Source organism: Salvia hispanica, unplaced genomic scaffold (assembly GCF_029641045.1).
Source record: "Salvia hispanica isolate PSC_SH4W2 unplaced genomic scaffold, Shi_PSC_v1 Unplaced_Contig_0099, whole genome shotgun sequence".
In the NCBI taxonomy this organism is placed as follows: Eukaryota; Viridiplantae; Streptophyta; class Magnoliopsida; order Lamiales; family Lamiaceae; genus Salvia; species Salvia hispanica.
In genome coordinates, this window is record NW_028292738.1 from 4,311 (window position 1) to 17,755 (window position 13,445).

Below are 13,445 nucleotides of genomic sequence, written 5' to 3' on the forward strand. Positions count from 1 at the left end.
AAAGCATTTATTAAGATTATTTATAATTATAAAATTATACTCCCTTCGTCCCGCTTTAGCAGTTTCATTAACTTTTCTGTCCTCTTTTTGTAAAAATGATAAAAAATAGTTAAAGTGAAGAAATGATAAAGTAAGAGAGACAATAATGTAGATAAGACTCTTCTCTATATTATTCTCTCTCTTAATTTATCATTTCTTCTCTTTAACTATTTTTTATCATTTTTATAAAAAGATGGCCGAAAAGTCAATGAGACTGCTAAAGCGGGACGGAGGGACTAATAAATACTGTTTCCTATTGACCCGACCCGAGGCGGCCGTATGATTTCCTAAAGTTATTGCAAACAGTGGGTAGGGTTAAGGTTAATTAAGTCGATTGTGTGATTGAATCTCCATTCCTCTCCACCTGAACAACAACAACAACAATGGCGTTGACATCACTAGCGTCGCGCGCTGGATTAATTCGGATCATGGAGGGGAACTTGGCATCATCCACTCACAGTCTTCGCTATTTTAGTGACGGTAAAGGCCGTGTCCTCAGTGAAGAAGAGCGCGCTAAGGAAACCGTTTACATTCAGGTTTTCCTCTCTCTCTCTCTGATTAATTGAGCTAGATTGTGATGATTGATGTGTATCTATTTTCAATTGTATTGAAGAAAATGGAGAGGGAAAGGTTGGAGAAGCAGAAGAAGAAGGCGGAGCTCGAGAAAACTGACAAGCCCAAATCCGACAAGGTGAAAATACTAATTCCGATTTCATCTTCTTCTTTTTTCCTATTTAATCTGGATTAGTGTAACCTAATTTTCTTATGATTGATCCTGTGTCAGATATAATTTACACTTTGGATTTGTTAACACCACACTGATAAAACTTGTCCCTTTGTTTGGTTCTTTTCAAACTAAGCATTTGGAAATTGGCCTGTAATCACTGATAAAACTAAGCATATTGAAATTTTTGTTCTGATCTAGTTTAAACCTCGGTTTCTTTTTCTATACAAGTGATAAATGAGAGAATTGTAGGCATATATTATTGAGGTTGAATATGCAAAACGTAGTGGCTTCATTTGGTCTTTAACTTCAGTTTAATGTTTTGAAAAAGGGAAATTTCATTGAACTTATTTGTGTTTTAATTGAAGGCTGCTGAAGACACCAAGTAGAGCTGAAATGGGATGTCAGTTCACTAGCAATTCTCCTGGTTTGTTTGTTGAAAATAAATGTGTTGGTTTGCTTGGATCATGTACTCAAGTTATATGACTAGTTGGTATTGCTAATGTACTTATGGTACATAGTCTTGTGCCAATGTGGTTGTATATTTGATCAAGTTTCTTCCAGTTTAACTTGACTTCTTTTCAGATATTATGTCTCACAATTTTCAGGAAAGCCTTCTTTTGTGTTTCTTATCATATTATCCCATAATTTGTTCTGGAATTCACAAGTGCGAAGACGACGATGTCTATGTAAGAAACAACTGAAATCTTGATATCAAAGGTAGAATCTGAAATTTCAAAGAAGCTATAAAGAGCTTGTGAGCTAAGGAGAATGGTGTATTTGGAATTGTTTCTTTTTGCATTTGTTGAAAACTGGCCTAAAAAGATTTAAACACAACAGGTTTTTACCACTTTTCAGTTAGTATTGCAGATCGGGGCATGGTATATATATACACAGCAAACACATGAAAGTGTAAAATGCTTATTACTCCTTCCATCCCATGATAAAATAAGAGAGATGAGGAAAGTGGTAGTTAAAATAGTGTTAGTCGATAGTGAGATCCGCATTATTATTAGTGTTTAATGATGGACTATGTTTAATGATGGACTCTTGTGGTATAAGTTGTAAATAAATTGATGTATATACTATATAGGTAATGAATTTGTGAGAATTTTTCATAGGGGAGTGATCAATTGCTAACTTTCTTAAGTTGCTGACTTGCTAACTCATCAACGCAGTGTATTAAAAATGTCAACACGACGATATTAAAATGTCAAAACATAATTTTGTTAAACTTCAATATAATGTGTTGATATTATGTGTTGACATTTTTATGTCACCGTGTTGACATTTTAAATACACTATATTGATAAGTTAGCAGAGTTAACAATTTAAATAGTTAGCAATATAACTCACCCCATTTTTCATAAATGTAAATGAGATATTTTTATGGGACGGACGAAAAAAAAAATGTCTTTAATTTTATGAGAATGTATGCCATCTCTATTAGGGATGTCAATAGTGTCAACCCACCGGATTTACGGTTAACCCTGCTCCGGTTGTAGGTTAATCGGGTTTGGACTAATCGGGTTAGAAATTTTCAATCCTAATTCGAAATGCTCGAGTATCGGGCTAGCCTGTGGACTAATTGGACTATTACCAATAAATTTAATATGTGATCAATCATATTATAATGATAAAAAATTAATCATATTTATAGAATATATAATTATAATGATTAAAGTTTGTATAAGTAAAATGTACATATTTTAAGAAATTTATAGCACATTTTCAAACTATTTTTTAGAGTGAATTTGAATTTTCTAACTTATTTATCTATTGTTATATTAATAATAATATACTCCCTTCGTCGCATAAAAATAGGTCATTTAGGGTTGCAATGCATTTTAATGTGTAATATGGTAAAGTAAGAGAGAATGAGAAAATTAGTTGAAATTGTTTAGCGGAAGGTGTGGCCCAAAAATGATAAAGTAAAAGAGATGGAGATAAAGGATGTCATAAATGGATATGAACTAATTCTATGGGATTGACGAAAAAAGAAATATGACTTATTTCTATTAAAAATAAGAACACTTTCATGTACGTCCATCCCATAAAATTATCCCATTTTCGTTTATGGAAAGTTCTACCAAATTCATTACATACATATACCAATTTATTTACAACTTACACCACTAGGTCCACCATTAAACATTAATAATAATACGATCTCACTATCCACTAATCTATTTTAACTACCATCTTCTCCTCTTTGTTACTTTACTAATTATGCATTAATTACCGTGTCGTCCAAAATGTCCTTATTTTTTTTGCAGGGAGTATGGTTTATTAAATATAAAATTTTATTGTATAATTATTTTATTATTTATATTATAAAAGTAATCAATAAATATCTAATTAGTCGTCAAACGATACGGAACAATAGATAATAGGTGTACATAGTTCTAACCCATCGGATTCTGGGTAAGCCTTACTCAGGTTGTGGACTAATTGGATTAAAATTTTATTGGGCTAGAATCTTTCAATCCCAACCCTAGCGAGCTACTCAGACTAGTCTGTAGATTTCGGACCGCACTAACATTCATAAGTTATAGTCATAGTAATTGATGACGTCCAAATTCTAACTTTCTAGTTATGAATGTCAATCGGGCCAGCCCACCGGGTTTCGGGCCAACCCTATTCGGGTTGCGAGTTAATCGGGTGCGGACTAATCAGACTATGATTTTTTCGGGTTAAAAAAGTTTAACCCTAACCCTAAAAGCTCGGGTTTCGGGCTAGCCCAGCGGGCTAATCGGGTTGCTACCGATAAAATTAATACGCGTTCAATCTAATAAATAATGGTGACAATTAGTTATATTTATAAAGTGTAAAATATTTAATTATGATAAATTTGAGATATATGCTTAAACTCAAATATAAACATGATCAAATACTAATATTTTGATGCAAAATAAAACATAAGCATCAAGAAATTTTAAAGTATGTTTTAGAAATTTAAATATATTTTTCAGTGAATTTGAAGTTTCTAATTTATAAATCTATTATTATATTAGTAAAAATTTAATATATAATTTATATATTTAATATATAAAATTGAAAGCTATTTTTTTTAGTAATTTATATTATAAAATAACCAATAAATTGTCGAATTAGAGTCAAACAAATAGTACGATAGAAATTTTACTGGGTTTTCGGGCCAGCCCATCGGATTTTCGGGGTCTGGCCCTAACGGGTTGCGAGTTAATCGGGTGCGGGCTAATCGGGCTAGAAATTTTTAGCCCTAACCCTTTAAATTTGGCGAGTTATTCGGGTCAGTCCACGAATTGCGGGCTACATTGATATCCCTATTTATAGTAGTACTAATATGATCATCGCCTTATTTATGAGTTTTATGTCTAACAACGGAGTAATGAAATAGGAATGTTCTATATAGAATTAATAGTCATTTAAGTAAAAAAAATCTTATCAAATTCTTGTCAATTTTATTAGATTTGGAATTAGATTACTAAGTTATGAATTTTTCAATTTTTTCAGTTATCTTATTTATGTAAAAAATGTATAGTTTTTTAGTTATTCAAACAACGTATTTCAGTAAAATAATTATTTATTTAAGTTTTTTTTTCTTTTTTCTATTCTTATTTTATTGAAAAAATATCGATTAATATAATCAAAATAAGTAATTTTAATATGGATAAGATCATTTTAAAAAATTGTAATTATGTAATTCAACAATTGTATATGAAATATTATGAGAATAATAAGAATTTATCAAATTACAGTATTTAAATAACTTTTTTATATATATAAATTACAAGATAACTTTTTTAAATTTTCTTGTACGAGGTTTAAAGCAAAGGGAAAGCATAATTAATAATTATTGCATAAAAATCTTTATTTCAATCCTATGTATCAGTATTAATTCATTGCACAGAGACGCATTAACACATTGATATTGTCCGGTAATAATTGCTCCATTTGGTCTAACTAAATGTCCTATATTTATTTATTTGAATAAATTCTAATTCATATTTTATTTTATTTTATTTTTACCTTTTTTAATATGAACTCACATTTTATTTAATTATTTTATTCATAATTATTATAGAGGTCATATTTCATTAACTTTTTCACTCATTTTTTTTCATAAAATCAAACGATTTCATAAAATGAAATGACTACAATCTCTCTCCCTCTAAAAATATGATACCAAAAATATTAATCTGATATTTCCCATAAACCTATCTGCCGTGCTTCTTCTCTTCTATATCTTCCTTGTACAATTCTTTCAACATCTCATCCTCTTACAGTCTTACTCGTATTTCTCTTCTTCAGAATTATTGCATAAAAATGTTGATTTTAATCCTCTAGATCAGCATGAATTTATTATACAGAGTAACAGAGATATGTTGACAGTACATAGCCATTACCCCAACCAATCTTATTAAATGTCATATATTTTCTTATTTGGACGTAATCCAAAAAATCTTTAACTATTTCATTTTTAAAATTATTTTTTGTAAATATACTTTATGTATTTCATTAATTATTCCATTTAAGATTGAAATAAGGTCTTCATTTAACATTTTTGAATACGCTTTCTTCCAATAAAGTCAAAGCATCAAAGGTGATACCAAAAAGCTTCACCTGATAGTTCCGGTTTCAACTTTCAACCATAAAACTAGTTGCCGTTAGTTTTTATCTTCTATATATCTCTTCCTTGTCCCATTTTCTCTTCTACTTATATACACACACATTCTGAATTTCTGATACCTGCTAAAAACATAGTGCAATGGCAAGCCATTCTCACTCCTTTTCCAGCTTCAAATCCTACCTCCACGCCCTCTCCGACACCCCAAACCGCCTCCGCCGCCGCGCCTGCTCCGTCTCCACTTCACTGCAAGAAATGAACAAGGTCCGCTCCCTCTCCGGCTCCGAGATGAAGCGGTCGCTCGGCTGGCACGACCTCATCTGCTTCGGAATCGGCGGGATGGTCGGCGCCGGCGTCTTCATCACCACCGGCCGCGCCAGCCGCCTCTGCGCCGGCCCCGCCGTCGTCCTCTCCTACGCCATTGCCGGTCTCTGCGCCCTCCTCTCCGCCTTCTGCTACACCGAGTTCGCCGTCGCCATGCCCGTCGCCGGCGGCTCCTTCAGCTACATCCGCGTCACCTTCGGCGAGCTCCCCGCCTTCTTCACCGGCTCCAATCTCATCGTCGACTACGTCCTCTCCAACGCCGCCGTCGCCCGCGGCCTCACTTCCTACCTCGGCACCGCACTAGGCCTTCCGGCGAACACGCAGCTGCGGTTCACCGTCCACAGCCTGCCGAAAGGATACAATGAGATCGACTTGATCGCGGTGGCAGTAGTGCTGCTCATCACAATCGTCATCTGCTACAGCACGAAGCAGAGCTCGTGGGTGAACATGTCGCTCACGGTGCTGCACATTCTCTTCATAGCGTTCGTGATCGCGATGGGGTTCTGGAGAGGGAAACTGGTCAATTTCACGGAGCCGAGCGATCCTAAAAACGCAGGCGGATTCTTTCCCTTCGGAGCGGCGGGAGTGTTCAACGGCGCGGCGGTGGTGTACATGAGCTACATCGGGTACGACGCGGTGTCGACGATGGCGGAGGAGGTGGAGAATCCGGTGAGGAATATTCCGATTGGGGTGACGGGGTCGGTGATGATTGTGACGGTATTATACTGCTTGATGTCGGCATCGATGTCGGCGCTTCTGCCATACGATTTGATCGATGCGGAAGCGCCGTTTTCGGGGGCGTTTAAGGAGGGGTCTAAGTGGGTGTCGAATGTGATCGGTGTGGGGGCCAGTTTCGGGATAGTGACGTCTCTCCTGGTGGCGATGCTGGGCCAGGCTCGATACATGTGTGTCATCGGCCGATCTTGTGTGGTCCCCTCCTGGTTTGCGCAGGTCCACCGCTCCACCTCTACCCCTGTCAACGCCTCTTGCTTCCTCGGTACTCTCTCTCTCTCTTTTTGTAACTGTTTTTATCACTATATGGACGTGTCATCGTCATCTGAGTCGTTACCCTCTATGTGATTTGTTTTCTTGTGGTTTAAGCCCCATACATTCCTGAGAAAAGACAAGCAAGTCAATTTATGGTTTGTGATGCTCACATGCTTCATGAGGAATTAATGTAACGACATATCAAATGGGGATAGAGATGATAGCAATAATTCTTTCTTTTTTTGTCAAGATTTACGTCATTTTTTCCAAGATTCGGAGACCCTCATGACTTTCCTAAATCATGTAGAAAGAATGGTCCTCCACTTTGAAAAAGCTTTCGGTTTGATGCATATATGTTTTCTTCAGAGAATGAAAACTTTATTGCTTGTATCTGAGGGGCCCATGTTTGATGTTGAAATATGGAATTGAAGATGAAATTTGCTATAAATGTCATCAACTTATGAATACTCCTTGTTTAAAGAAATGCAACGAATGGCTGCAGGGATGTTGACAGCAGCAATCGCGTTGTTTACTGATCTAGATATCCTGCTGGATTTGGTGTCGATCGGGACTCTGTTCGTGTTCTACATGGTGGCGAATGCAGTGATATACCGGCGCTATGTGGCCATAGGGACGACGAATCCATGGCCGACTCTGTCTTTCCTCTTCTGCTTCTCACTCACTTGCATCCTCTTCACTCTCCTCTGGTACTTGACACCATCCGGCAAGCCCAGGCTCGTGATGCTCGGAGTTTCTGCTGCTCTCGCCATTGCTCTCCTGCAGGTGTTCCTCTTCATGGTTCCTCAGGTCCGGAAGCCCGAGAATTGGGGAGTCCCCTTCATGCCCTGGATTCCCTCCATATCCATCTTTCTCAACATATTCTTGTTGGGTGCCCTCAACAAGGCATCCTATATCCGGTTCGGATACTTCTCCGCTCTCACGGTGCTCGTGTACGTGGTGTACAGCGTGCATTCGAGCTTCGACGCTGAGGAGGATGGCATTCTCGGTGAAACGGCTGCAGGAGAGAGCATCAAGGGTAGAGAAGTTCATATTCCTTAGCTCTCTTTATTTGTTTAAGGAAATGAGTAGCAAAAGATTAGATGAATATTGAATACTGTCTACTCAACAACTGTATATCATCCATCTAATTTTGTGCAACTTTTCACTCTGAAATTACTACTACTACTTAATATATAATGTTTATAGTCATAACTCACAATCTCAAATTGCTTTGACCATTTGAACCAAAAAAAAAAGTTGGCTCGAAATTGAAAGCTAAATAATCGAAAAAATAGTCAGAACTCACAATCTCAAATTGCTTTGCCGGTTCTAATAAAAAACTACTACTAGTATAATAATGTTGTTATATCTACGATTTCATCTGTAATGGTTTAGACCTTTTCTAGTTTTTTAAGCAGATGTAAAAGGTATTACTAAGTAGAATCATTCAATAAAGGTCATTATAAAAGAGTGCAGTTGTTTTATCTTTAGCTTATTTTAGTTGAACTTGCAGTGTAGCATTTTATGCAATTGCGTGTTACATTTAAGCCAAGATTCTTAAAATCAATTAACCGTTTTTGTCATGCTAAATGAATAGGGGTGCCTTTAATATCAGCAATTTGGACTATTCACACATCATGGTTAATTACGGTGGGACTAATTAATGGGTCCCAAAAATATTTAATCAGTCACAATCCACCCAACACCACTTTTTTACTACCATTACAGGTTATTTATAATTATGTTAAATCTTCTCATTAGTACAATGAAATTATCCCCAACCTGGATTAGGATTCTGAAAATCTGCCTTATCGACTCAGTTTATAGCTCTTAATTTCTTGTTAAGCTTCCATAGGATGTAGATAATCCGTACACAGATGTGTGATCAAATACTAACTAAGTTATAATAATAACTAATAACTAATATCAATTTTGTATGTTAAAAATATTAACACAAAGACATAAATTTATCAATCTTCTTGTGTTGATAAACTTATGTTTTTGTATTGATATTTAAATGTACATGTTGTATTAATATAAATATGTCTTTGTGTTGATAATTTTAATACACATAATTAAAAGTTATTAGTTATTATTGTAAATTACTTAGCACACTAACACAACCCAATTCTACTGATTCCTAAAACTATTGGTACTGTTATGTTATCAAATGGAATTATTCAGTGGTTTAATTTAGTAAATCCGACTAATATAGCATCTAAGTGGAGTTGCTATTTGCTACTCCTTAGGAATTAGTGATAAATTTTGTCTTTCTTTCTTTTTGTTAACTCTACTAATAGTTTCAGTTTTGTATCGAATTTTCCCGCTTCAAATTGTCTCTTCTATCAATTTTGCTTGCTTGGTTGCTCCTAAAACTTTTTGGTTAAGGTGAAATTAATTTGTAGTACATATTATTATCATTTAACAATTAAAAGAAGTTGAGGAACTCTTACTTCAATGGGAGTACTATATTGTGAGAGCAATTTAGGAATTCGAAAATTCAATAAATATTTGGGGTTCAACTAGATAAACAGCAAAGTGATCTCCATCATTCTTCGACGTTTTTAAAAACATAATTTGCGATTTATTTAAAAATGGTTTGGTCAATTAAAAAGTAAAACGTCACATTTCAAAGCCCACGCACACAAGCGACACAGAAAGTAGCTTAAGCATAATGCGTTTTGTTGTCTTTTGTGATTATTAGTAAATAACAATACATCCATCAACTAAATGTGTCTTAGTAAAAGAAAGATTTTGGCACTTAGTTGCATTCTCATTATCTCATATGGGTTTTAACTTGAACTCTATATTTTGAACAAATTATAGAAGAGAACGTATTACATACTCGACCTCTATACATCTACATAGTACTTAATTTATACAATAACACTTCTCCAATATGTGTGAATAAAATGTTATAAAATAAAATAGAAAATGAGAGAAAATAAAATAAGAGAATAAGAATTCATGAGATATTAAAAGAGTTAATTTAACCAAAATATTAAATGTGCTACCGACATCCTTCATATGATTATTATTATCCGTTAGTACCAGTTTATTTAGTTTATGTTAACATTCGATTAATTATTCATACATTTAGTCTGAGCATTGGGCTAGCTGAAAAATTATTAAGGAAAAAAGAAGAAGCTCATTTTGGTAATTTGTGCACGAATCAATTAGCTTTATTTAAAAATAATAAGTTGATATTTTAAGCATTGCAACTGGTGTCGGATCCAAAATATAGTTTTGGGACATTTTTTCATTGAATGGAAATGATGCTCTTTTTGGGACATTTGTAGCTTGATGTGAACCATCAAGGAAGATGATGCTCTTTTTGAGCAATAAAATTGTAATTTCCTAACAGAAGTTTTGTAAAATTAAAAGCGACTTCGCTTTACGACTTTTTTCAAAGAAAATGGTTTTTCAAGAATCATAAATGTTCGATAATACCAAATAGGATTATCATCTTGGTATTCCTTGACTATAGAATTTTTTCTCCCAATCTTTAAGTGGATTTTGTTAGGTCTTCGTCACCTTCTTCTGATATAAATTGCCCATCATCTTAAAATCAAAATTTAAATCATCTAAATAGACGATATCCTACATTTTCATAGGGGACATTTTGGAATAAAGGTAAATGCGTTTCCCTCTATTACTAGAGTTAGTATCGCCACTCGTGTTTGTCCGAAATACAATCATTTATAATTGTAAAAAATATTTTTAATAAAGAATGTGGATTTGTAATGTTCCCCCCAATTTTATGGACTATATAATCGAAGATCAACTCTCTCGATATAATGTTCTCCCGATAATTATATTTATTATGGATTGAAAAGGATTGCTTAGGATTTTGTAATAATATGCTTATATGAATTTATCCTTGATGGATTGCATTTTAAAAAATTGAAAACAATTACAATGAAAACTAAAATAAAATCAAACTCGAAACGGAGCAATGTGAACAAACATGCGACACATTAATAAGTGGGAATTTGGTTAATGGGGTGATGATGGTGAAATGATGGATGTGAAATTGGTGAAGAAAGGTGATTGGTTAGTTGAATTGTGTAATGATAGAGAAATTAATGGGGTTTACACAAATATTCGAGTCACTCTCGTGTGAAATCAAATCATTTCCATTGTGATTGTGAGTGTGAGTGTATTATCTATTAACTATTAACTATTAGACTTACTCCATATCCTAAAAGATCACATCACGGTTGTCTCTTTTCTTTCCTATGTAAAAGCTTCTTTGTTATTATCTTGCCAAAAAGAACTTTTATTTCAATTTCAAGAATGAAAAAGGGCTAGCAAATTGGGAGAGATCAATTGGTTTTTTGAAAGATTAGATAGTTGGGATCCAGCTAAGCCATTTTCAGTTAAATATGTCTTATTTTGTAAGGTTGATATTGAGTTATTTATTCGTATAACCCCAAAAGTAGAATGAAAAATACGTATGGATTTTTTTCTTCTCCATATATGTTTTGTTATTGTTTATGAGACCTTTATTCGTTGGTTACTCTAACTTTGTTAGTGCATATTTAGTACTACTAGTATTTACTTGATCTTAAAGGAGTAGCTGCAATTTACGTGGTCAAGAAACATTTTAGTATCACTCTTGGTAATAATTCAGTTGAGCAATTTTGATCATTTTCCCCGAAGTGGCGAAGTGTTAGCTCATTTTGTACTTAAAAAGGGGATTAATACATCTCTCCTAACTTGAAACAAATATACTATTACCAAAAGTTACATTCTCTCATCAATTTAAACTAAATAAAGAGACAATAAAAAATGGAAGAAAATAAAGTAAAATTAAAAAAGAAAAAGAAAAAAAGAATTAATTAGGAAAGAAAATAATAAAAGAGAATAAAGAAAGTAAAAAAGTTTATATATTTTTTAAATGGTGCAAATAGCTTGTGACATCCCAAAATGAATATTTGTTGTGCTCAAACCTTGATTACGGCCTATAAAAATGAGATGAGAGGAATAACTCTATATTCTAGGAGTATAAGATTTTGGAATTTAGGATATATCATAGATAATGCTTAGATGACCATAATTTCTAATGGTATTCCGAGTATTGGATTTTGGTTGTCGAAAACAATTGCAAATGGTATGATAGATTGTCCCATTAAATGCTAGCTTCCAACTCTACCTTGTGAACTTCATTCAACTCTAACTATTGAAACAAACTTTATATTCTAAACATTTAGGGCGTATTCACTTTGTGTTTTTTTCCCATTTTTTGCTAGAAATAGGCCAATTTGATTTGTTTTACAAGTTTTCGTTTCTTTGGGCCTGCTAATTAGAAGGTGGCCCGCACTGTTCATGCTAATTGGGCGATATTTGAAACTTGCAAATTTGGAAAAATTTGGAGATGCATTGGAGACTGCATCAAGAATTGGAGCACACCTACTACAATTAGGTCAAACTTTTGACCGTCATTTACTGTGCACACTATATTTGCACTCAATTGTTGCAAATTGAACAAAACGGCCATTCCATAAATTACTTCCAAATCTGCTCCAAATCTTGGGAAGAATTCAATTCTTAAAAAATTGCCGGTTTTGGAAAAATTTTAAAGTGAACACGCCCTTATGCATTTCATAAATTTATTTGATCAAATCAAATGTTCTTACTTAATCGTTGTGTATCTACAGATTATCAATTCTAAACGATGTCTTTTATGGGTTCTAAAACGAACACAACCCATCTATCGGGATATCGGAAAACTCAATTTAATACTATAGTATAACAGCTTATTGGCTGGGTCTATAACACACCACACTTCACTTGAGATTTCTTTTTAATGGGCTTTTTATTTATATTGTGGTAGGCTTTTCTATAAACCAATTATTTTGTAGCTCTTTCTTGATGTGAATATGAGTATTTAATGGAGTACTCCATGATACAACGGCATCGAGAATTATGGATTGATTGGTGTGTAAGAAATGTGTGATGTATAACAATAATGAACCTATCAAGATGATTTCCAAATGCTATTCTATTGGAGTCCAGATAGAGTAAGAACAACAACTTTATAATTCAAAAGTACTATCTGTTATCCTATTTTTGTTCTATATATAAGATTGCCACATGTATTCAATATGTAAGTTAGTGGAGTATAGTATGATTTATTAAAAATGATTTTGGTAATTAAAAAATTTCTTTTCGTGAAGTAAGCCATTTACATTAGAAGAATATAATATTCCGTATATAGGAGAAGATGCCAATTTAGGCAAACATATAATTCAAATTACTATGGTTTCTTGTCTAATGAGACATGAGTAGCTTCAAAAATAGTGTTCAAGACTTGAGAGTTTGTACCTTAATACCGAGAGAGAATACCATATTGCCAACCGATCTTAATACTACTCTACTACTCCTACTAAATTCATAAACTTTAGCCAAAATTTAATTTTTTTCACAACTAATGGGAAATTGACTTCCTAAATATCATCCTAGTTTTATTAGTACTCCATTAAATCTCATTTCGTTCCTGTTATGCTTTAATAGAATGTCGGTTGCGCCTACTTTGATTCGGCAGAAAAGGCTCGCACTTGTTGGACAATGCTCCTTCCAAACCAACTCCGTGTCTCGCGCAGAATCCCACGCTTCCTTCTGCAATCCGGACGCCCAGCAGCTGCTCGACGAATTGCCCCAACGCGACGTGAAATCAGTGACAGCTTTGATAGGCCAATTTGCGAAACAAAATCGACACGCAGAGGCCATTGCTTGCTTTACAAAAATGCACCTTTTCGA

At 34.2% G+C, this 13,445-nt stretch overlaps 2 protein-coding genes across 3 annotated transcripts; both read left to right on the top strand.

The window, feature by feature from the left end:
* Positions 1-322: 322 nt before the first annotated feature.
* On the top strand, positions 323-1,514 carry LOC148921661 (uncharacterized). Of its 2 annotated transcripts, none has more exons than XM_089062160.1 (3): positions 323-575; positions 653-728; positions 1,363-1,514. In XM_089062160.1, the coding sequence occupies exons 1-3, from the start codon at positions 423-425 to the stop codon at positions 1,473-1,475; spliced, it is 342 nt and encodes a 113-aa protein (XP_088918286.1). In that variant the 5' UTR covers positions 323-422; the 3' UTR covers positions 1,476-1,514. The 2 variants fall into 2 exon arrangements, with proteins under 2 accessions (XP_088918286.1, XP_088918285.1); XM_089062159.1 differs by having other exon boundaries at positions 336-575; positions 653-730; positions 1,132-1,375.
* Positions 1,515-5,351: 3,837 nt separating this feature from the next.
* Positions 5,352-7,895, top strand: LOC148921662 (cationic amino acid transporter 7, chloroplastic-like). The gene is made up of 2 exons (XM_089062158.1): positions 5,352-6,693; positions 7,186-7,895. Exons 1-2 carry the CDS (start codon positions 5,514-5,516, stop codon positions 7,740-7,742), a joined length of 1,737 nt encoding a protein of 578 aa, XP_088918284.1. The 5' UTR covers positions 5,352-5,513; the 3' UTR covers positions 7,743-7,895.
* The last annotated feature ends 5,550 nt before the right edge of the window (positions 7,896-13,445 follow it).

Coding starts and splice junctions, on each gene's coding strand:
- LOC148921661 (XM_089062160.1), top strand. CDS start 423: ATGGCGTTGACATCACTAGCGTCGCGCGCTGGATTAATTCGGATCATG. Junction 576..652: donor AGGAAACCGTTTACATTCAG/GTTTTCCTCTCT, acceptor ATTGTATTGAAG/AAAATGGAGAGGGAAAGGTT. Junction 729..1,362: donor TGACAAGCCCAAATCCGACA/AGGTGAAAATAC, acceptor ATTATGTCTCAC/AATTTTCAGGAAAGCCTTCT.
- LOC148921662 (XM_089062158.1), top strand. CDS start 5,514: ATGGCAAGCCATTCTCACTCCTTTTCCAGCTTCAAATCCTACCTCCAC. Junction 6,694..7,185: donor CAACGCCTCTTGCTTCCTCG/GTACTCTCTCTC, acceptor GAATGGCTGCAG/GGATGTTGACAGCAGCAATC.